This window comes from Hemibagrus wyckioides, linkage group LG11, assembly GCF_019097595.1.
Source record: "Hemibagrus wyckioides isolate EC202008001 linkage group LG11, SWU_Hwy_1.0, whole genome shotgun sequence".
Lineage (NCBI taxonomy): Eukaryota > Metazoa > Chordata > Actinopteri > Siluriformes > Bagridae > Hemibagrus > Hemibagrus wyckioides.
This window is the reverse complement of record NC_080720.1, coordinates 28,120,961-28,144,379: the sequence shown is the minus strand read 5'-3', so window position 1 is coordinate 28,144,379 and position 23,419 is coordinate 28,120,961. Positions and strand designations below refer to the sequence as shown.

Sequence of the window (23,419 nt, the reverse complement as noted above, 5' to 3'; positions counted from 1 at the left end):
ACAATGTTCAGCATTGGTAGACAACACTGAATGAGAGATCTTGGACATAGGTGATGTTTGAGAACAGTGCTCGTTGTGTGTGCGGTTGTCAGTCTTTGACGAACGTGTTTGTTAGAGAACCATGTTTGTTGCAGGATGTTGATGTTAGTCTGAGAATGTTGGAATGTGTGCAAGAATGATGGCTCTTGTCCTTTTGCTATAGATTGTGGCATTATGGAAACACGGTAACCCACAAAAAGGCCACAGTCAGTCTAGAAGGCCCAAGCAGCAACCGCAGAGACTAAACATCAGCACTTCTGTGAGTGTGGTTTTCCGAATTGGAGCACCGTTCGCTATTGCCCACCCTTTCAAACTGAGATTTTTAAAAATACCCAACAACACTGCGTTTGGTCTGCTCTTATTTGGACCAGACCATTAAAAATGTTTCTCATATGTCTGGATTTAGTGAGGAGGTGTAATTTAGAAAGGTTCTTGCTCTCTCACTGGCTTACTGTCAGAGCTTGCGCGAGCCAATAAGTGGGTAGCGCCTGAGGTTAGCGACCACAAACTGCTGAGAGAAAAAGGAAAGCGAAAAAGGGGAAAGCTTTAAACAAACACACAGGGTCTCTGTTGGAAGAGACTCCCATGCAGAATAATAAGGTCATTTAGAGGCAAGGTATAATTGGACATACATTTGACATTCCTTTGGTTAAATTGGGCCTAGGTGGTTCCAAAGGCACTTCTGAATCCATGATATTTTTTTTTTACAAGCTTTGCTACTAACATGTTTTATGTATGATAGCAAATAAAATCTATGACCTATTTTTATTTTTTAAGTGTTATAGCCTCCACTAATACCCTGAAAACCTGCGCAGCTTGTCCATACAGGCAAGTGGTTGGAGCCTAAGCATATACAGCTGTTCAATACATGCTAATTTCCATAATGTCCCCATTCACAACACCATACTTTTAAAATGCCTCTTCTGAGTGACTAAGCACTTAGTATTTAACCGAAGTTAAGCTGGCGTTCTGTTCATTTGCTTAATAGTTGAGTCTCGGCATGCTCACTGCCCTAATTAGTGCCATGGAGTTATAACAAACACTGCAGCAAGCGCTAATACAGGCCCACTGGGGCAAGATCCATGCTGCCCTATGCTGGGGGGAGGAGCAGCAGACAAGACAGTTAATGACAGGGTTGCCAAATTGGGCTAGTTTAAAAATACTTTGTCTCATACTTTATAGGAATGAAATGGAAAATATTTCTGCGAACAATGGCAAACTATAACAGTAAGTGCAGTCAGTGTGTCAATGATGTACAGAATCATTTATGTTGTAAGATAACCTGCAAAGAGCGGGAGAGGAAAAGGGTGAGTATGGTGCTGATAATGCTGGTATGTCAGAAATTTGTGTGCACCCAAGTGACCTTGTTTGCCATACAAAGGTCTTACTATTGCCAAAAATCTTGGTGTTTTGTGTGCGTTTTTCTGCCAGACTATGTTGCATTTCACAAATTAAACAGAAAACATAATGCAAGTGTGATAGCCTCTCTTAACTCTGCTTGATCCCATGTCATTTTTAGTTTCATTCTCCCCACCAAAATCTACTGTCATGAGCCGCCGCTGCTGGAAACCCATGGACTTGTGAAACGGTACACCTCATGCTGACACATGGTTAATATGTCCTTATATTAACCATGTCTGAATGCTTAATGCTAATGGTTAATACATGGTTAATATAAAACAGGCCTTGACTTGGCAAACAGAACTGAATCGAACACTCCCCTGTGAGAGGGTCTTTCACTTTCTATTATGTTGGAAATCATATTCAGTTATTGAAAAATAACGACTGTGCTATCCCTCACTGACATTACGGATTTAGCATCGTTCCACTGGTTGTCTATTTTTTAAGGGACTGTTAGATTAGAGAGACTGGATAACTTGGAAATCTACAAACAGAAAGAGACAAGCAAGCGACTTGTGTTTAGAGGGACAGATTGTTTTGCCATGTTTCTTAAACCTTCATGGATCTCTGGGCCAGTGAACAGAATTATGGGATTACTGTCACAGAAAAGGCTACAGCCCATGCTACCTTCAAATTTAGTGCAGATGTTAGAACATAGTGATTGCCTAAAGAAGTATCAATGAAAACACTGGCCCATTTAAGCCACGGGTATGTTTGAAAAGTTTATTTTCTCTACATTTTGGTATCCTGTCCTGCTAGGACTCATCCCCACAGATCACCAGATTATACTGCTACTAACTGTCTGCAATTTTTTATTTGATATGTTTGCAGTTTAATTTTCCATCCATCCATCCATCCATCCATTTTATTCCTAATTAGGGTCACAGGGATCTGCTAGAGCCTATACCAGTGCACATTGGGCGAAAGGCAGGGGTACACCCTGGACAGGTTGCCAGTCCATCACAGGGCCACATATAGACAGACAACCACTCACACTCACTCCTATGTAACTACTAATCAACCTAATGTACATGTTTTTGGACTGTGGGAGGAAACCAGAGTACCTGGAATAAACCCACGCGGGCATGGGGAGAACATGCAAACTCCACACAGAAAGGCTCCTGCCTGTTCGAACCCGGGATTCGAACCCAGGACCTTCTTGCTATGAGGCAACAGTGCTAACCACTAAGTCGCCTGCAGTTTAATGTTACTTTGTTTTATTATTACACCCTCAGGATCATGATGACATGATGATGAATGGAGACATTGGACACTTTTACTGTAACTTTAAACAATATTTCTATCACATGGTCAGCCATGAATCCTTGTTTGACACCTCTCAGCCCATGCTGTCACTTCTACATGATCTTGACATTAATAGTGAGCTGTCTGTTACACTATTGCACCCACTGGACTGGCATGCTAATGTCAAACCAATAAAGCCGTTATTGCATGGACAGAATTTTCTGGAAATTTGAGGGATTTTTCAGAAGCATTCCCACAGTTGTAGCCATGGCCTGGATGGGAAGCTCACTGCACAGAAGCAGCACTTGTGTGTGTGTGCTCTCAGCTCAAGAAGCCTGGAATTAAGTCTGAAGATTGAGATGCCTGCCAATCAAGATCACATCTTCTGCTCTGTCAAAACACAGTCCATCCAAGAGAAAGAACCCTGTCAGATCTGCTCCAGGAGAATATTATGCATTTCTCTGCTTGTCCTTCATTCCCCTCTTCATAAGGCAAACTGAACTATTGAACTCTCCAGTGTGGCACAAACCCAGTAAGACTGAATAAACACCAGGCTTCTGGGCACTGAGGTGGTGGCTCACATGTAAAACAAACACACACACACACACACACACACACATCACTGTACTATCAAAGGACTCTTTATGCAGTGGGCGCCAAGTGTGCAAGCTACATACCCACATGCTACTTAACAGTGGTGGTGAGTATGAGCTCCCCAGGGTGTGCGTCTGGGCGCGCTGTGCACTTTCGCACTGGACCAAACGTCTCGCTTTCCGCTTTAGTCAATGGGGGTGTTTCAAGAAATTCATTTCAGCAAGAGTCTCTGACCTCTTCTCACTTAAAACGTCTTTGGAGTCCAGCTCCAGGAAATCCTTAGAACGCAGACATAGCCACAAAGCAGTTCTATATGGAAACCGTGGCTGCGGGGTGGAAAACTGAGCATGTACTTCTTATAAAAATACCACTAAGACACCGCTGAGACACCACATGTGCATAAAATAACAATTATAATCCCCCCCCGTCTGCATTTCTGTAGGCACAGTGTATGTAGTGTGTATAATAAAGGGGCCAGATTTGGCATCCTGAGGTTAGGACAGAGTAAATGTTTGTGGCCATCTGATCAGGGTCGCGGGATGTGGGGGTTCCGATGGTACTGAGGAGCGGTCATTCGGCCATGAGGATAATATTGGCAACATTAAAGTGCAAACTGTGTCAAAATCAGGGGGGTATAATACTAAAATTTGTGTCTCGCAAGGTAAAGAACATAATGCTGAACTCTTACCCTACATTCACACTCGCGAAAACATACAATGTGATAGAACAGCCATTTTTTTACCGGCTCGTTGTGATTTTCAGCAAAATAAATCAGCATTTTGTCATTTTGCAAATTCTTTGTACAACGCAGTAAAGCGACACATCTAAATGACTCCTCAGACCAATCCTATGGCGTATATGATCTGATTCAGTTCCTCGTTCGCAAAACTTTAGTACCAAGCTTGCACTTAGTTCAAATTCACTCTCTTGACTTTCTACCATAGAAGCAAGTAAAGAATATAAGTTCAGAATTGTGGTTTCATCTTTTCTATTCATATACAACCCTGGATTAAATGGGTATAGAGACGAAAAAGCGGAAGGAGGCAGAGAAAAAGCAGAGCTTGCTGGTGTCACTGCCGAATAGATGTGGTTGTTTGCTTTGTTAATCTGCCAATGAAATAGCAGCAAGCTTAGTACGCAACAAGTAAATCAGACTTCAATAGATTTTAAACAAACGTGATGTGTGTATATATTGTATATCAGTCTGTCATTATGTACTTGTATTTCAATACTTTGGCAAGCAAGAACAAAAAAATCAAATCAAATCCTGCTAGTGTTAAGCCTGTTATTTACCCAGCATGCACTGCTAACGGAATATGTCTACCCAGTCTGGGTGTAAGGTGATGTTCTTTTTCTGAAACCCGTCCTGTGATAAAAGACAGATGGTCCAAGCATCAGCCAGAAATACAGACACACTCACACACACACACACACACACAGACTCCCCAGGCAAAATCCTGAGCCACCCCAGGTGTTACAACTATTCTGTTCTTTAAGTCCATTCAAACCTGCACACACTTCCTGCACCACAAATACCTGGAACAATTAACACAGATCTGAACTGCGCTTCTAATTCCTCAGCTCAGATCAGTTAGTGAGCTTGGAACGTCTGGACCAAATCAGAAAATGTTACACACTTACAGCCAGAAATGTTTACAGATCTGGAAATGAACCCAGGAACAACCACATGTTCCACTGTGTGCATTTAACAACCAGTAAAAGTGTCTTTATGATAGCAAATAAACACCGGGCTCTCAGGGTGGATACTGCGGAGTTCCAGACACCCTATTAACACACTTCACACATGCTGACATATCAACTTATTTTCTCCAGTAGTCACATTTATAGCGACGCCTCAATGATTCAGCTCATTTCCTCATTTCGCGTGAGACATGCATCTCCCCTTCCGAGCTGACCCGAGGTATTAAATATACATTTAAAGACGTCGGTGATTTCAATTCATGTAAGATTTGGAACTGTCATGATGCAACATGAGTTCATTCAGTATTGTACCGAGCTTCAGGTTAGTATTGCACAGAGACACTGAAGTAAACACACACTGCTAAAGGAAATTGGTTTCTATATCATGAGACACCAGTGATAAAAGGAGCTTTGGTCCTTGGTACAGAGCTATTGAGTCACCACTTTACTGAATTCTTGCAGAGACTGATGTGCTGCAGATATCGAGTACTGAAATAAACCTTTCTGATGATCAATATTCTGAGGTATTAAAGATACAGTTAAAGCTCTATTCTATTGTACTGTAATAAAGCTGTTATTTTCACCCAATTCTATTACAGTAATCCCCCGTTTATTGTTCCAAAAACCACCGCGATAAATGAATTTTTTTATTGTTTAAGCCGTAAATGACCCTCCCACACTCTTTAAACACACACAGAAAAGCATATAGCGAGATGAATTTTGGGTAAATTCGTAGAAATATCACATTTATAGTGAGTACTGTATGTATGTTCTTTGCCAGAAGCCTTAGAAGGTACAGAGCGTTTGGGCGACATAATAGGGCTTACAGTGTCCACAGCACAAAACGAAACATTTGGGACAGTGACACACGAAGAACTGGGATGCTGGAGAATTCTGCTTCCCTTTCCCCAAATGCATGCATAGCCAGCAGCCAATCACAACCGTGATTAAATGAATGGGGCATTCCGACTGGCCGGACTCGTTCCTCCAGCCGTACTGTATTTAGATTTTCAGCATCCCCGCACCGCACTTTCCTAAAAATCACTACGCTGTACAGTATTTTATATATTATTAACATTTTACTTTATTTTAATTAATGTTTATATTTTGTAATTAATAATGGTATTTTTATTAATAAATTACTTTATTTCAACATAAAAACAATTCACTATAAGGTTTGCGGATACCACGATATACCAGAAAAATCTGCATGATATATGAAAAATTTAATATATAAAATTATATGATATAAAAAATAATTTTTAAATCCCACGTCACACCACCAACCATGTAGCCTAACACAGCATATATAATGAAAAATATAACATCTCAATTTCTTTATACTCTCTCAGGGTGAAACCTGGGCTCTCTTGTACACCATTTTGTCTTTTTATTAAACTTGCCTGTTTCTCAGCGTGTTCACGCAGGCGTACAAAAGAGTCTGCATTCTTGTTACTCTTGTCATGAATTAACAAGGTCATTATTGCGCTACCTCCTGATGTAGGGGAGTATTTCATTGCTCTGCCAGTCACCACAGGCTTTCAACATCGGTCAAATTATTTGCAGTACCTAAATATTGACGCATTCTTTTAAACGAATTAAGTGTGTTTGGATAATTTCCCACGGCACACCTGACGATCTCTCATGGCACACTGTCAGAGCTCTATTCTAAAGTGCTATCCTATTGTCCTGTAATAACTCAATTCTATTGTATAATACTATAATAAAGCTTTATTCTGTTGTGTTGTATTCTGTTGTTCTGAAACAAAGCTCTACTCCCGGTTGCAATCTATTTTACTGTAACAAAGCTCTATTCTATTCATGGTGCATTTTATTGCACTGAAAAAGCTATATGCTATATATATTCCATTGTATTGAGAACTCTATTCTTCGCCATTCTATTGTATTATTTTACCAAGTTCTATTGTATTCTAACAACTCTTATTTTATTCTACTGTAATAAAGCTCTAGTCTGTTCTCCTTCATTCTATTGTGTACTGTAATTCTATTCGAATCCATTGTACTAAAGCTCTATTTATAATATTGCACAGTCATAAGCACCGTTATAGTCTGAATTAAATCTACATTGTGTTCTGGTGTACTCTAATAGAGTATTATTATCATTTGATAATATTCTATTCTGATAATAATGATGATAGTCTAGTGTATGCTCTAGCTCTGCTTTATTTGATTTTATTCTAGTTTTAAATAAAGCAATAATATTTTATTGGCAATATTATTTGATTCTGCTCCATTGTATTTGTTTAGACTGTAATAAAGCTCTAGTTATTTCATTAGACTGCATTCAAGCTCAGCGTGTTGTATTGTGATAAAGAGATGAGTACCTGAGGTTTGGATTCTCAACACCACGAGATCCGCTTGGACTGTTGGACAGACAGAGACAGGTGGTCAACAACACTGTTTTAAACGTCCACAGAAGTATATAGAGGAGAGTTGTTCTCACTTGAGGACGAGGTGCAGGTTGGCTGAGAGACGCGGGTCTGTGAACTGTGTGGTCCTGTTGTTGTGGTCCACGAAGTACACCCTGCCGGTGGCTGTGTTTCGAATCTCCCAGCCTGGTGGGAGGGGCCCGAGCTCCTCACAGTTGACATTGCTGAGATCCCTACACACACACACACAGTTATAGCAGGAGGTGTACAGTGTTCATCAAGCGCATGGTCTCGGTTAGACTTGAAGAATCATCTGATGCAGAATTCATCACCATTGTTATCAAATGTAAATGTTATGCTTTTATAATGTTAAAATAAAGTTAATGAACATATAAAGCATTGTGTGTATGTGTGTATCTATCAGCCAGAATGCTCATTTCTAACTGAACCAGAGCTGATCTTACAAATGTTTTGACCAGGCTGTAATAAAACATATTATATATATATATATATATATATATATATATATATATATATATATATATATATATATATATATATATATATATATATATATATATATATATATATATATATCTATATACTTTTCATATAATCATAATGTCAAAATATCCACAGTGCCCTGTTTTAAAAGTCCTGGTGTATTGAACACGACTGGGTGTGAGATTGATGAGAGGTAGCAGACTGCAGATTACTGTTTGATAGCTGATTTGTTGACGCTATATTTGACCCAGACTCACGGTTCCTCTCTCCGTCAGTGTGTCGGTTTGAATTAAAAAAAACAGGATCTCTTTTGGCACAGTTTCTCTTCTGCAACTGATTTACTCACAGTTCATCTGTTAATCATGTAAAAGTGTGTTCGTATTACATACGCTATATGAATCTGGACGTCTGGTTTCTCTTTCTGTGCACACTCCAGTGTGTGTGTGTGTGTGTGTGTGTGTGTGTGTGTGTGTTGTCTTAACGAGTCTGAATGACGTGTGACTGAATGCAGCTACAGTGCTATAAAGTGCAGATGTTGCTAACTTACAAAATTAATACCAAGATGGGTTATGACAGCAAATCTGCCTTAGTGTGTGTGTTATTGCCTCTGTCACCTCCTAACCCTGACTCTAACAATGTTATTTATGTAATACACTGCCTCTCCACAGTGTCTTATTAGAATATTTACATTCATACCTGCCATGCTGCTTCATAATGATCAGTGTGAGTATGAGGAAAGCGCTGGTGTGATGACGTTGGTGTGCAAGTGAACAATTAGAGTTGAGAATATCTGACCGTGTGTGTGATTGTGGTTTTACCTGGGCACTCGTGGGTCATGCCACGTGCTCACCCCGGTCTGGGTATGGAGGAAGTAGACCTGGCCCTGTTGTGTGGTTCTCTGCTCTGCACAGGGAGAAAAGAAGAAACACACGGCTTAAGGTGCATACTTTGTTGTACATTCCTTCATATCAGACAACATGGATACCTGTGGATGCATAAATTAACCCATGACTAATATCAAGCTTAACCATTAAGCGCTTACCTTGCAACCTAGACCTTTTAGTTAATAAACACAAGACAAAAAGAATACGAGGCATTAACTGACTCATAGGCATTTCTTTCTGCTTCACATAAAACTTTTTTAAATCCACTGAACAAATCTAGTGGAAGCCAAACAGTCTGTAGCTAGAAAAATGTACAACAGATATCAGAGCATGGGGCATTGACAAAGTCTGCTTTGTTTGCATTACCATAGAACAGCACTAATAAGTAATTTTATATATCTACAAACATCCTGATGTGCTAGAACACTTCAATGGCCAATCTATATAATGTGAACCTTTGTAACACCATGGAGATGGACTAGTTTTTGAAGCACGGCACACACTGAACAACCTGTGCTTACACACATGGAAGCAATAAATGAAGCGTCTGAGACGCTGCTGCCTTATAAGGGTACAGACGTCTGTCAGTGCTCGATACGAACAAGACACCGTTTCCCCGGCACGGACATGCATGAAACAGATATTTGCTTGTGTCGGATAGCTGTGTACTGGGGAAAGAATGATGTATGAGATGAATACGGGCAGTGAATCGTTACTAGGAGACAAGTAAATCAATCCTTTGTATGACCCTTGTCAAAAGAGAACAGCTGCAGTTTGTTCTATTAAGAGTTTGTGGCTTAGACGTAAGAAAATGAACTGCATACAGAATGGCATGAGTCGGGGCATTTAAGGGCTGAGTAACTGGTCCATATGAAATCTGAATGCTTCACTGAAAACATGCTAGTTCCCAATAACCCCCCCACCATAACTTGACAATATTTCAATTCATCGACTTTTTTTTTTAAAATTTAATCATAAATTGCTCGATGTGGTGGTCTCACTAAAGAAGGCATAATAAAACCCAGAAATTTCTACAGTCTACATGTCCCATCTTCTTCGTCTCTGGGTAAGTAAGTGTTTACTAAAAAGTGATGTGTTACGATGCAATAACTCCCTATCAAGTTTACCCAGTGAGATTTCAGAAACCGCTCCTTCTTTTTCTTAAAATAATGCAGCAAAACCACAAAGCTGATAATTTCCTTACCCCATCCACTTGAACTCCAATGTCATTATTAATAATAAAAGTTTGTTTGAATGCTATCGAGGGAAAGGATATCCAAAAACATAGATTTAAACAGTTTTAAAGATTAGAATTTAAATATAGGCTGGAGATTTAACAAGGCATTTTGCATGTGTGTGTGTGTGTGTGTGTGTGTGTGTACTAACCATATCCTTCAGGCAGATCAGCTGGTGTGTGTAAGTGTGTTCTGCTCATGTAGTTTCTGTGTCTCTGTGAGCGGACACGTCTCTCCTGGGCTCTGGAGTTGGTGTGTGTGACGCCAGCGGCTCCATTAGAACTTAGGATGGGTGTGTTCTCATCCAGCAGACAGCTGAGGGGCCGACCGGGGCTCGCGTACTCAGAGGCGGGCCTGCAGTGGAAGAGAAAACGCGGACATTTGTGGGCAAAAGTACTGTATCTCCCCTCCATTACTGTGTCTGTATCCGGTATGCGTGGGGATGCCGTGTGGATGCTCAGTTCAGCTACGTTATGCCTGGAAGAAAATCTTTAATACACTTCTATCACAAAACAGCTGGAATTAGTCTCTCCATCATTTTGCCCAAAATGGTTGTGAAAGTCTTAAGCCCGACCCTCTGAACCATGGTGCTTGGCTAAGATCTGGGAAGCTTTCGTACAGACTTTCTGGATGTGTGGTGGGATAAAACCAGGATGAAACATCTGTCATTTTTAATCAACAATAATAATGTATAATGCTTTAGAAAGACCCTCCCCAAAAAAGTCCAATAGAAGACAAATTCTTGTGACTCTTCTTTGTCCTAAATCATGCCATTGTTAGATCACTGGTAGGTGTTAACTTATTCTGCATCTCACCTTGATCCGTGTCTAACTGCTGCTTCTGTTCCATGTTGTAAAGTCTTAATGTACATTTCTGCATCATAAAGAAACCCCCGTCTTCTTGAATCTTTTATAAATCCCAAAGCCTTGTGTATTTATTTCCCATTGTTCTTATTCGTGTATTGCCTTCTAATCTTACTTACTCCTCTTATGTGTTCTGGTATTTGGACCATGATTTCTGTTTTCTCCCTAATAAGGCAGGTTTAGGTTGAAGATATTCTCACACATGCTTCCTATCTTCACTTTACAAAAGCGCACACAAATAGCAGGCAGACTCAGGTGCAGTTCGCGTGATTAGCGCGAACTGCTATTAAGTTTTTGCAGACTGAACATTAATTATAGATTCACTGCACTGGGCCTATAACATATATATAACTGAATATAACAGATCTGCTTTGCTGTGTGAACACTTCAGATCATATGACACTGATGAATGGAGACAGAGAACAGAGAAAAGCTGTGGGAAGGACGTGAGACGAGTGTGTGTGTGTGTGTGTGTGAGAGAGAGAGAGAGAGAGAGAGAGAGAAAAACAGAGACAGAGAGATTAGACCACATATGTACGTGAGAGACCATTAATGCCGTCAACCTGCTATATTTAATACTTTATACTTTTTTATAATCCACCCCCCATTTCCTCTAGACACCTAGCTATATAAAACAGAACGTCTTGCTTGAGGTGCTCGGCTAATTCAGCCGATTTAACGATTATGAAGAAGTTTAGCATGTGAGTAAGACACCATGTACTCCGTGACCTTGTTTAGCATCTAACCTGCCTTTCCGTGACCTCGTTTGTGTGAGGGTTACAAAAAAAAAACAAAAAAAAAACCTGTTTGTGTGTGTGAGTGTCAGTCTGCCATGTCTACTTTTGCTTTCTTTTAGCGTTCCCAGGCTGACCACAACCACAGCGTCAATTAGCACCTAGTTATCTGATAGTAATTCAGCAGTTGTGAACCGTAGCTGAGGGTCATGTGGAGTGAAAACACTCTTCACATACTCACTGGTCACTGCTGCCTTCATTCACATTCACGGATTCGTTTAGTTACCTCATACAGGTCATTTCTGACGTGTCATTAAAATTGTAATCTCTGGCAAATTGTATAGATAGAAGAGGAAGAAAACTCTTCATTATTGTGCAGTTTTGGGAATCAGTAATAGGGTTAAAGTGTACTGGCTCTTACAAACCCAATGGGAAATACTCATTTCTGATTGCGAGTGGAATAAGAGAGTCTCAAAACAAAAAACAAAACAAAAAACTTTAGATGCCGCAGTGTGAAATGTTTGGTTTTGCTGGCTTGTTGCCATGGCAACTAGGAAGGAAATCACCTGTGTCTTTCTCGGTATGAACAAAATGTGTGTGTGTGTGTGAGACAAGGACATTTTTGTGTGTTGTAGGTCAGACCGACAGACAAGACAGACAAACAAACAGCCACAGAATGATGTAGACTCATCCTGTGTGTGTGTGTGTGTGTATACAAGGAGACATGAATATTCTCCTGACCTGGTTGGTCTTTCCCACTGTGTTGTCCGTGTGATGTGATTGAGATACTGAATCCTGCCAGTTGCAGTTCTCCTTTCCTCCCAGCTACATCCAAACACACACACACACACACACACAAAACCCACAAAGGGTGAATAATAAAACATTTACAACATTGCAATACATGAACAGAATTTTTTGTAAGGCAAGAATATTCAATCTAAAGAACATTGTTGCACTTCTAAGATCTAAAAGTATCATTATGGAAAAGTCACGTGTTTTGCAATCAACAAATTTAGTGTGCATTCACATATTTTAAAAAAAATTGTGCATATTTTTGCACTGTGTCCATCATATCTGCAACATGTGTGTGTGCCACGGGCACGAATCTCAACACATTTCCTGTGCTGAGAAAAGAAATGAAAATCAATCCACATAAAACTGACCTGGGGCAGCTGTAAATCAATGTCTAGGCAAAATAAATGTTCTTGTACAACACTGATACAGCACTGATCCATTGTTGGATAAAGTACACGCTCTTCATAAGACTTTTGAGATTAGTCTGTAGTTTTACATTTACATTCTAAAGCTGTCTATTTAACCATATTAGACAAATGCTCTAAGACATTAGTTCCATTGTAACTGTGTTTAAAAAAAAAAAAAAAAGCGTTTCAGACACGGCAAACGGAGATTAAAAAAAAAAAATCTGAATAAGTTCTTTTTTAGGCAGCGTCAGCTATTTTCGATGCAGAAATGCAGTGTCATCAGTCATTTTGGAGCTATACACTGTGTGTGTGTGTGTGTCTGTCTGTGTGTATTGGTGTGCTTTGTTGATTACCCATCCGGTAAGTCGTTATCAAACAGACGGCTGCAGTCCACCAAGGGACCTCCTGTGCCTATCCTGTCTGTGGACTGCAAGCTCACTACATAAAAACACAAACACAAAATTCAGTCAAGCAACACAGTATAGAAATCATGGCCCCTCTGCCTCCCAGTCCCAGTAAAAAAGGTGTGGCCCCTGTCAGTTAATCCCAGCCAAGGAAGCATGGCCCCTGTGCCTGCCAGTCCCATTAAAGAAAGTGTGGCCCCTGTCAGTTAATCCCAGCCAAGGAAGTGTGGCCCCTGTGCTTGCCAGTCCCATTAAAGAAGGTGTGGCCCCTGTAAATTAATCCCAGCCAAGGAAGCGTGTCCCTTGCGCCTGCCAGTCCCATTAAAGAAAATGTGGCCCCTGTAAATTAATCCCAGCCAAGGAAGCATGGCCCCTGTGCCTGCCAGTCCCATTAAAGAAGGTGTGGTCCCTGTTAATTAATCCCAGCCAAGGAAGTGTGTCCCCTGTGCCTACCAGTCCAATTAAAGAAGGTGTGGTCCCTGTCAATTAATTCCAGCCAAGGAAGTGTGTCCCCTGTGCCTGCCAGTCCCATTAAAGAAGGTGTGGTCCCTGTCAGTTAATCCCAGCCAAGGAAGTGTGTCCCCTGTGCCTGTCAGCCCCAGTAAAGAATATGTGGCCCCTGTCAGTTAATCCCAGGAAGCGTGCCACCTGTGCCTGCCAGTCCCAGTAAAGAAGGTGTGGCCCCGGTCTGTCTGTCCCAGTCAAGGGGGCATGGCCACTGTGTCTGTCATTTACATTTCTGACACTTATCCAGAGCGACTTACTATCTCATTTCATACAACTGAGCAACTGGGGGTTAAGGGCCTTGCTCAGGAGCCGAGCAGCGGCAGCTTGGTGTACGTGGGATTCGAACTCACAACCTTCCACTCAGTAGTATAACACCTTAACCATCAAGCTACCATATTCTAATAAAGAAGGTGTAGCCTCTGTGCCTGTCAGTCCAATAAGGGAAGTGTGGCCCCTCTCAGACAGGATCTAGACACTCTTAATTAATATCTGTGTTTGTGTGTCTTTATCAGGTGAATGTGTTCTACCCACCTACTATCTGCCCTCTGATGGTGTCATTATTGTTGGGCCCGAGCTTGTTCAGGTCCAGCTTCTGATCTGTGGATTAAAAGAAGAATCGTCACCACATTATGCAATTAATCCGACAACAGATGTTATTGCACCACCAATGATTCATCACTCTGATCAGCCTGACGTCTAACCCACGAAGCAAACGAGTGACAAGAACGTTTTGTGCTGACAGCCAGATGAACCAGACGACTGATGCCACATCATCACCATCATAAATAAACTCAGAAACCAAGGGAGGATTAAGGACACACAAGATGCATCAGACACACAACATTGCGGTTTTCCCTTCCAAAGGAAACAGACAAGAGTTCCTAGAAAACGCTTGCTACCCTGCATTCTTTTCTGCACAAGTGTGTGTGTGTGTGCGCGCGCACATGCTGGTGGAGTCGGTGTGCCGGCTCTAAGAGGATCTGCGGTGAGACACACTTCCTGACTGAGACTCAGCCTGTGACTCAGAAACACCACACAATGTTGTTGGCAAATTTACACACCACAAATTCACACATACTCAATAACAATCTTCTATAACAAGTGCCATGTGATTCTGATAACTTATACAAGTGCACTGAACGTGGGCAACTGTACAAAATATTCGATAGAGCTGAGTACTTTACACGGCGGTAAACGTGGAACTACTTTATTATTTGCGTATGCATGACTGGAATTTCCAGGCCAATTCCACCTTCAGACTTAACACACTAGGTGGCAGAGGATTTAACAAGACCGACGCACATAAGCTGAAATATGAATAAGCTGTTGTTGAAGAGAACTTCTAATTATTGTGTGTTTAGTTTAAAGGCTGCATTTGGTCAGGATCATAGATTGTATAGATTATTGCATAGATAAGTCACAGTGTGTCTTAAAGGAGGAGTTCACTTCCAGAAGAAATATCTACAAATAATTTCCTCACCCCCTTGTCACCAAAGATGTTTATGTCTTTCTTTCTACAGTTGTAAATAAACATTTCAGGATTTTTCTCCATATAGAGGACTTCAATGGTGCCCGCGAGTTTGGACTTCCAAAATGCATTTTAAATGCAGCTCCAAAGAGCTCTAAACCGTCCCAGCCGAGAAAGAAGGGTCTTATCTAGCCAAAGGATCTGTCATTTTCTTAGAAGTTCCGCCTACGTCACCTAGACATGACCTTTCCACATGATTATGTAGTACTTATCGTCGAGGATGCACATCCCAGAGCTAGCGCTAGACGAGCTTTTGTGATTAAAACTTATACAATTTTTTGTTTTTCTAAAAAAATGACCGATCGTTTCACTAGATAAGACTCTTCATCCTCGGCTGGGATCATTTAGAGCTCTTCGAAGCTGCATTTAAACTGCATTTTGCAAGTTTGGAACTCGCGGGCACCAGAGAAGTCCACTATATGGAGAAAAATCCTGAAATGTTTTCCTCAAAAAACATCATTTCTTTACGACTGAAGAAAGAAAGATCATCTTGGATGACAAAGGGGTGAGGAACTTATTTGTAGATTTTTGTTCTGGAAGTGAACTTCTCCTTTAACCCACATCAGCAATCTGTGTGACATTACTAAACAATTGGGTGGAATGCAAAGTGTGTATTTTGTTCAGCAGCCTGGAAGAAAAAACCCACCACACTGCGAATTTTTCTCTTTTTGCATGGATTTCAACCATAAGAAAAGCATTTCAAAATATTAGAAATCTCAAAAGAAAAAAGAGGATTCCAGCATATGAGCATCACATATATTTGGAAGCCGGTACCTGATTACAAATTACCCAATTGATTAAGCTTAGGTCCATTTTGGTACAGAGAATAGATATCTAACAACTCGATATTCACTGTATGATGAAATTACACCTGGCTAGCAAGGTTTTAGACGCACAGACAGACTAACTGCTATTACTACCGAGTGTGTTAGCACAGCTGACTCCTTAAGCAACATGATCTTTGCAGGATGAAAGCCTAGGCATGGTTTAAAAAGTGAATACAAAATTGGTTGAAATATGATTCAGGTTAAGGTATGTGTTATAAGTATGTTGCAGACTTATAAAATTCCTATTTTTTCTGATTGCCTGCCAGGATTCTTCCACAGTGACATTCTTCCCAGACCTCACACATTTATGAAATTTATATGAAACCAAACATAAAAGATGACAACGTCTGGATTAATGTGAAAATTGTGCTAGTGTTATTTTTTCCAACATGCTCCTTGAATATTACACTAGAAACTATTCTGAATATGCTTGCATTAAGTATTCAGTGACATGATATTATGTACCCACACACACACACACACACACTCTCTCTGCTAATATATTTCACACAGTCTTACACACACTCATTGTCTCTGTCTCTTTCTCGAAAGGGATAGACAGATACAGAGGAAGCAGCAGACAAATGTGTGTTGTCCGTCTGTGTGTATGTACATGTGTGTGTGTGAGTGTATTTGTGTGCGTGTGTGTTTGTGTGTGTGGTATAGCTCAGCTGGGGCCGCTGGGGAGAGTGTGGTTGGGGCAGATGTCTTTCAGGTACCCCACCCTATATGCACACACCTCCCTAAGGAGAGCACTGAGTCAGTCTGTCTGGCCAGAATTCTCCACCTTCCTCCTCCTCATCTACCTCCTCCCTCTCTCTCTCTCTCTCTCTCTCTCTCTCTCATTGCTAGTCAGCCTGGCACCACCACCCTGAGAGACCCAGAAGAAAGGTATATGTACGTGTCCACATGAGAATTCATTAGTGTGAATAAAAATGTCCCTGGATATGGTATTAAATGATCAGTTAATCAGCAGTCTGTAATCGGACAGTACAGTACGGCAACATATCTGTTCCATTAGTAACCTGTACTACACTCAAGCACCCACACTGAATTTGGTTACGAATCTTGTCAAGGTCCCGAGAGTACTCTTGGAGCTATTGGTCAAATGCAATCATTGTAGAAGTATCAGACAACTGGCATTCTGAAGCAAGTAAACAATAATTACAGCTACAACCTCCATGCCCATTCCTGTGAAAGAAAATGAACATGATTTTCAAATATGTTAGTAACTGATGAGATGGTGCCATAAAGGGTACCAGATTAGTCAATGACATACACCAAAATAAAAAAATAAAGTTACAAAAATAAATATTGTTCCATAAAAATTCTCAATCAAATACTGGTTTGTTCAAGCAACACTAAGAAGACAAAGCCAAAAATTAGACAAAACATTTAGCTCTTACATTTAGCTGGACTTGTTATTGTAATGACTCAAAAGTCTAAATCTGCTTGGTTTGGTTAATGTTTTTCAATATGATCCCATAAGCAGTAAGTGGGGGGAAAAAATTAAAGCTAATCAGCAGTTTGCCATAGCTTATGCTTGGAATCAATATTTCCCCATATTTACCAGCTGCCTAGCAATAGTGTTCTCGTGACCGTAAGTAACTCAATATGTTCGACTTCCCGCAGTGAAATTATGAATCGACAAATTCCGTTTGAATCCACCGTAACAAAGTACAATGCCATGTTGTTATGAGGTACATTTACAGAAACCTGACAGACTGGATGTTCTAGGAACCAAAATTGCTATTAACCATAGCATACAGGAATTGTTCTGCTAAATTAGGAATGCTAGCTGATGCCTTACAGCCAGTGTCTTTGAGGCGGTTGATGACATTGGAGAGGAGACGCACACAGCCCAGAAACCCTGCACCCTGCTTCTTATGAATCTTCTTATGGTTCCATACGCTGATGGTGATGGAGTCCATTTTACCAATATAACTGTGGAAAGAGGAAACAAAAGAAATCAATGATGCACCGCAGTAGCATATGGTGAAACTTGTGATACACCCTGGTCAAATAACTCAAAGTCTAAAAGGTGTTTTCCAACAACAAAATATCGATGTACGTCTACCATAAACCAAAAATTCCACAACGTCACCAGTAAATGGATCGCATCAGTCACTCAGAACCACTAGTTTTGTAATGAGTTGAAATGACACTGTAAATCAATCTGACTGAAAAACATTTCTCAGCAATCCACAGTGTTGCTGAGAAACTGTGCTCAATTTTTAGACTACGGTTCATCGTACTGACCGGAGAATATAAGTGAACTAGACATCCATTAGCTGTTAGCCTGGACCTCCAAAACAAAGCTAAAGAAGCACATGTGAGACTTACTACAAAACAATCTGATCTCTATTGCTGTGTTTTTCTAGCTGAGTCATTAATATCATCCACACAGCTATGAGTAAGAATCTCCAAGCTCTGTGATTTCCCTATAAATCACCAAGGAAATAACAGTAAACATTAAAAAAAATCCAGAATTGTAAATATGAAAACGAAATAAAGCTGGAACACAATAGTTGGGTCTCTGACACAAACACAATTTCGGATAACTGTTTTTGTGAAGGTGAATAGCAATTTTACTGACTTTTTTTTTTTTTTTTTTACTGTTTCTTTAATAACTCTTACCTATACTAACTTTTACCTCAGGAACACTAACCTTTACCTCAGGAACATCAACCTTAACTGTGCAGCTGTACCTCAGCCACTCTAAGCTTACAGGAACAAAAACCCTTTACTAAACATTTACCATTGTATCTTTACCTTAGTACCTGGAAGCCTTAACCTCAGTTCCTTTAACCCTTCCCTTAGTAACTATACCCTTTTACCTCAGTATTCGTAGCTTACGCCTCAATACCTTTAACTCTTACCTCATTATCTTTAACCCTCACCTCAGTAACACTGACAAGGCATTTTTCATGATGTGGACAGAAAACACAGTCACTTTCTCCATCTGACACAAACACAGACACTCCCAGACACACAAACCCACATGTGTATTGCTGTACTTGTAGTGGCCACACATTCTTCAAAGCTCTATAAATAAATGCATGTAACATTGATGTCCTTTTGAACCCTCTGAACACGTTGAACACACAAGTCACATATGTCTGTACCAAATTGCTTCCCTTGAGCTTTATATGCTTTTCAATGCTGTTCTCTCTGGTTCTGAGAGCAGCTTGAGGCTGACATCACCTGACCATTCAGCCTGAAAAGACAGAAGACGCCAGAGCACGTCTGAGACAAAACACACACACACACACACACACAGAGATGAGACTACATGGTGCAGACTGCCTTTTCTCTGGGGTACTGCACCCACCTGTTCTCAATGCAAGGGAGTGGGGGTGGGAGGGCTGTGGTGCATTACTGAAGCCAGTAGCAATGGGGTGCCCTAGGTTCCATTAACTGTCATGGATTCACACACACACAAACATTATCGTGACATGAAATATTTTGATTAATACACAACTAACAATAAAAGTCATGTATGCCATGACGTTTTTATGTAGTCTATAATGTAGTATAACTGTAGAAGCCTGCTTTTATGAGTCTGTTTGGATTTTATTGTATTGTAGCACATAATATTACATTCATGCATTCTTCCTGACATGTTCATGTATTCAGCCAGACCTACATCATGCACTGCTCGTGATCAGTTTGTGCTTTCATGTTGAAGCAGGTAATGCTGTGTTTATGTGGTACTGTGTCATGCTCATATGTTCATTCTTTTAGCACGCCATGCTGCATGCTATAGTGTCATAGAATCATCATAGTGTCACAGCTAATCATGCCGTATTCATATGTTCACGCTGGGGCAGTCCGAACATATATTTGTTTCTCTGTTTTCCTCGTTCTTACTGGTGAGATAATCCCATGTTTAAAAACACAGAGCCCAAAACACTCAATATGTTCTCAATAGAGAGGGAGAGAGAAAAAGCCAGCGCATAGTTTCTCTTGCTGGAATGAACTTTGCTGCCAGCAGAGCCTTTGGGTCCTCCCAGGAATTCCCTAAAAACACGGCTGAGTTCGAAATTCAAGAGTGTTCAGAAGACACGCTCGATAAACATGGGCTCTGAACAGCAACAGCTGCTGAAACGTTCACTGGTCGATTCGACATTACGGTTTGATTTCCTGCTATATACGTCTTCATGGAGGAATGTTTCTTAACCACAAATATATAAACTGCCAACACATTAGCAAGGCTAATGAAGGAAACATTTCCTGAAATAAAAAGTATTCACGCAACTGCATATTGATGGTAAATTGTGTTTTGACGGTTTTAAGGCTTCCATCCAATCAGTTATCAGTAGTTGCCATGCGGCGGGTAAGGGAATAAAGCACACAGACCTCTGTCCTGAAGACCTGGCAGAAAGCCTGCGGTTATAAAGTGCTGACACTGGAGACTCCTTCCAAAATGATAAATGCTAATCAATCTGTTTGCTTCTAGCCAGGTCCCCTGGAATGAGCTGTTACTATGGAAACGATAATGTATTATGTTGAATGCATTAATAAAATCCCACCTCGGCCCCCTTCTACCAAAGTAATGGGACACTATACGACCTGATACACTCACTGCAGTGCAACACAGACTACCATGTTGTCCACCACTGCTCAGTTGTAGTTCCATGATGATCCCATTCCAATATCGAGCGAGTCTGACAAGCTATACATACCAACAGAGGGTCTACAGTAAAGGCTATAGCATGTATACATTAGCTGAACCTAATAAAAAAGGTAAAACGATTGTAGTTGTACTTAGTAAACTCAGTGTAAAGTCTATATGAAAGCCAAGATGACTCGGACCTTAACTAATCCTTGTCCTAAACGTAAACATTTCTAAAGACAGGAAGACGGCAGATACGTGGCTGACTTACAGGTCATAGTGTTGGTTCCACTTCGGGTCCAGTGTGTTCCTGACTGTGTCTGTCGAGTGGCACTGACCAGAACCATCCACCACCACTTTGGCAAAGGGGTCTGGAAGTCCTAATGGCATTAAAAAAAAAAAGAGAAAAACATACGCACAAAAGTGTTATGCACATGCAGGAATGACTGGTGAGGAAGAAGCTGTTCCTCAGTTTTACTGGTGTGTTTTCTACACACCACCTAATCAGGTTAAGCACTTCTTCAGTTCAGACCTGTTCAATGGCAGTGTTCACGTTGTGCTTGGGTGAAAAATGAACATAGCAGCCGGCTCAGAACGCAACCTTGTAGAGTTGTAAGAAAGTTGTGTCATATTTACATTTGTGTACACTTTTTTGGACCGTTTTAGCAAAAGAATCTGAGCCAAAATCCATTCAAGGAATGTCAACGAGGTCATGGTTTAGGCTTAACTGTTACTGCATACAACACTGGGCCTTTATCTTGCTGCCTGTTGTGCAAGTTCTCCGCATAACTTTCCACTTAAGAGTCCTTTTGTCTACATTTTAATGATGAAAGTGCACATTTCAAATATAAATCGATTTCAGTTGTTAGGAGAGTTAACAAACAGCAGATGTGTCAGTTTAATCAGCTGCTACTTGCTTGTATTTCTCCAAAAGTACTGTCAGTGCGGGAAACCCTCTGCCAAAGATCATTACTTTTGTTTTCATCTTTACAACCATGCAGATTAGTCACACATTACAAAAGTCAGATGCTATAAATAACTCAGTGCATGACTTTTCAAAGGAACATACAGAACTATAACTTGCCAATTATTGCAAGGGTTTTTTTTTGCCACTCGCAATCCCTCAATGCCATATGCATTCGTTGTAACCTACATTACATAAACCGGTAAAGCCAGATATCTTTTCATTTGTTAGTATATAAGCACTTTACTTTACTATAAAGTACTTTATGTGTTTTGTCACTGCTACGCTGCAATAAACTTCTTCGTTAAGATCTTCGACGCCCTCATCGTTTTATTTTTCTTATAAGAGGTATACTGGAAAGTTTAATAAAGGTGCAAACTAAAATATATCCACTTTTTCTGAGAAACATTATCATTAAACCATTAAAATTTCAATACATTTCGCTCATTTCAAGCTTGACGTTGCCATAAAATACAGGTAACTATAGGTAATAAATGATTGCATAAGGCTGGAATGTAGCTCAAAGTACTTACTGAGAACTCTGTCCACATTATACAGATTCTTTGTGACTCATAAGCGAGGACTCCCTCACTGAAAAGCTGTAATGAGCATGTCTTTTACGGTGTTTGTTTAAGTGTGGTTTTCCTCAGGCAACGATACGAGAAGCTTGTGTATTTCTGTACAGGTCAGACTTGTTTAGTCACATTTACCTGTAGGTCATGCTGCCATTTCCCCACTATGGTGGTGTTTATATCATAGTACAGGTGAAAGGGGAAAAAAAATAATAAAGCTGAGTGTATAAATTAAATGTCAATCACGGTCCGAATTTCTTAGTGGTTATATAACATGGGAAGTCGTTTCAAGAAGGAAGTATTCAGCAAGAATTCAAAGGTTCCTGCTGACCAAAATGTAGTTGTCCAGTCAAAACATCAATCACAGTCAAAACAAACTTTTGCATGCTTTTGTAGTTCTGCCCTCAAGCTCTTGAGGCTTATGTAGTTAACAAAATATCTCAAACTATGTCCAGTTCTTCAGTAATGTCACATGGACATCTGAAACACTGTAAATCTAACACAGACTTTCTACATTTGCAATTTGGTAGAATTCCACACAAGAGATTAAAGGGTGAATTCACAAGCTGGGACCAACATTATACTCAAAAGATGGATATAAATGTAGATGATAACATAGTTCCTTTTTACAAGCTTAAAGATGTAAATATACATCATGTCTGATGTGTAATATGGTGCAATCTTAACAATATAATTTGAAGCATGTAGATTATGTAGGTTAGATGTGTGTGGACACCAGTGTGTGTGTCTCACCCATATTTAGGTCTTCCCCCAAAACCGTTGCCTCAGAAGCAAATCATTTTTTAGGAAGGCTTTGTATGCTGTAGCACTGAATTTCCCACTGGAACTAAGGTGCCTGAACCTAGTTCCTGTGCACAAAGCGAAAGTCTCCATTTGCGTAGGTTGGAAGTGACCTCAACCCTACTAAGCACCTTTGTGATGAACTGAAACACTAAGTTCAGCCCAGACCTCATCGCCAACATTGGTGCCTGACTTCACCAATGTTCTTGTGGCTGAATGGGCAGAATTTCCCACAGCCGTGTTCCAAAATCTAGTGGAAAGCCTTCCCAGAATAATTACAACAGCAGGATGGAAAATATATCTGGAATGGGATGTACAAAAAAAAACAAAAAAACACCACATAAATGTAACAGTCAGGTGTTCACATACATTTGGGGTCATATATGAAGCAGGAGTATTCAGTCTT

At 40.4% G+C, this 23,419-nt stretch overlaps 1 protein-coding gene across 1 annotated transcript in view; it reads right to left on the bottom strand.

Moving 5' to 3' along the window:
* LOC131361611 (E3 ubiquitin-protein ligase SMURF2-like) overlaps positions 1-23,419 on the bottom strand; it is a 61,495-nt gene that overhangs the window by 13,480 nt on the left and 24,596 nt on the right. Inside the window, exons 3-11 of the mRNA XM_058402944.1 lie at positions 20,948-21,056; positions 17,872-18,005; positions 14,238-14,303; positions 13,149-13,233; positions 12,332-12,415; positions 10,145-10,347; positions 8,693-8,777; positions 7,445-7,603; positions 7,326-7,364 (exon numbers count right to left, since the gene is read on the bottom strand). Coding sequence (XP_058258927.1) covers positions 7,326-7,364; positions 7,445-7,603; positions 8,693-8,777; positions 10,145-10,347; positions 12,332-12,415; positions 13,149-13,233; positions 14,238-14,303; positions 17,872-18,005; positions 20,948-21,056 — 964 coding nt within the window. The remainder of the gene's footprint in view (positions 1-7,325; positions 7,365-7,444; positions 7,604-8,692; positions 8,778-10,144; positions 10,348-12,331; positions 12,416-13,148; positions 13,234-14,237; positions 14,304-17,871; positions 18,006-20,947; positions 21,057-23,419) is intronic.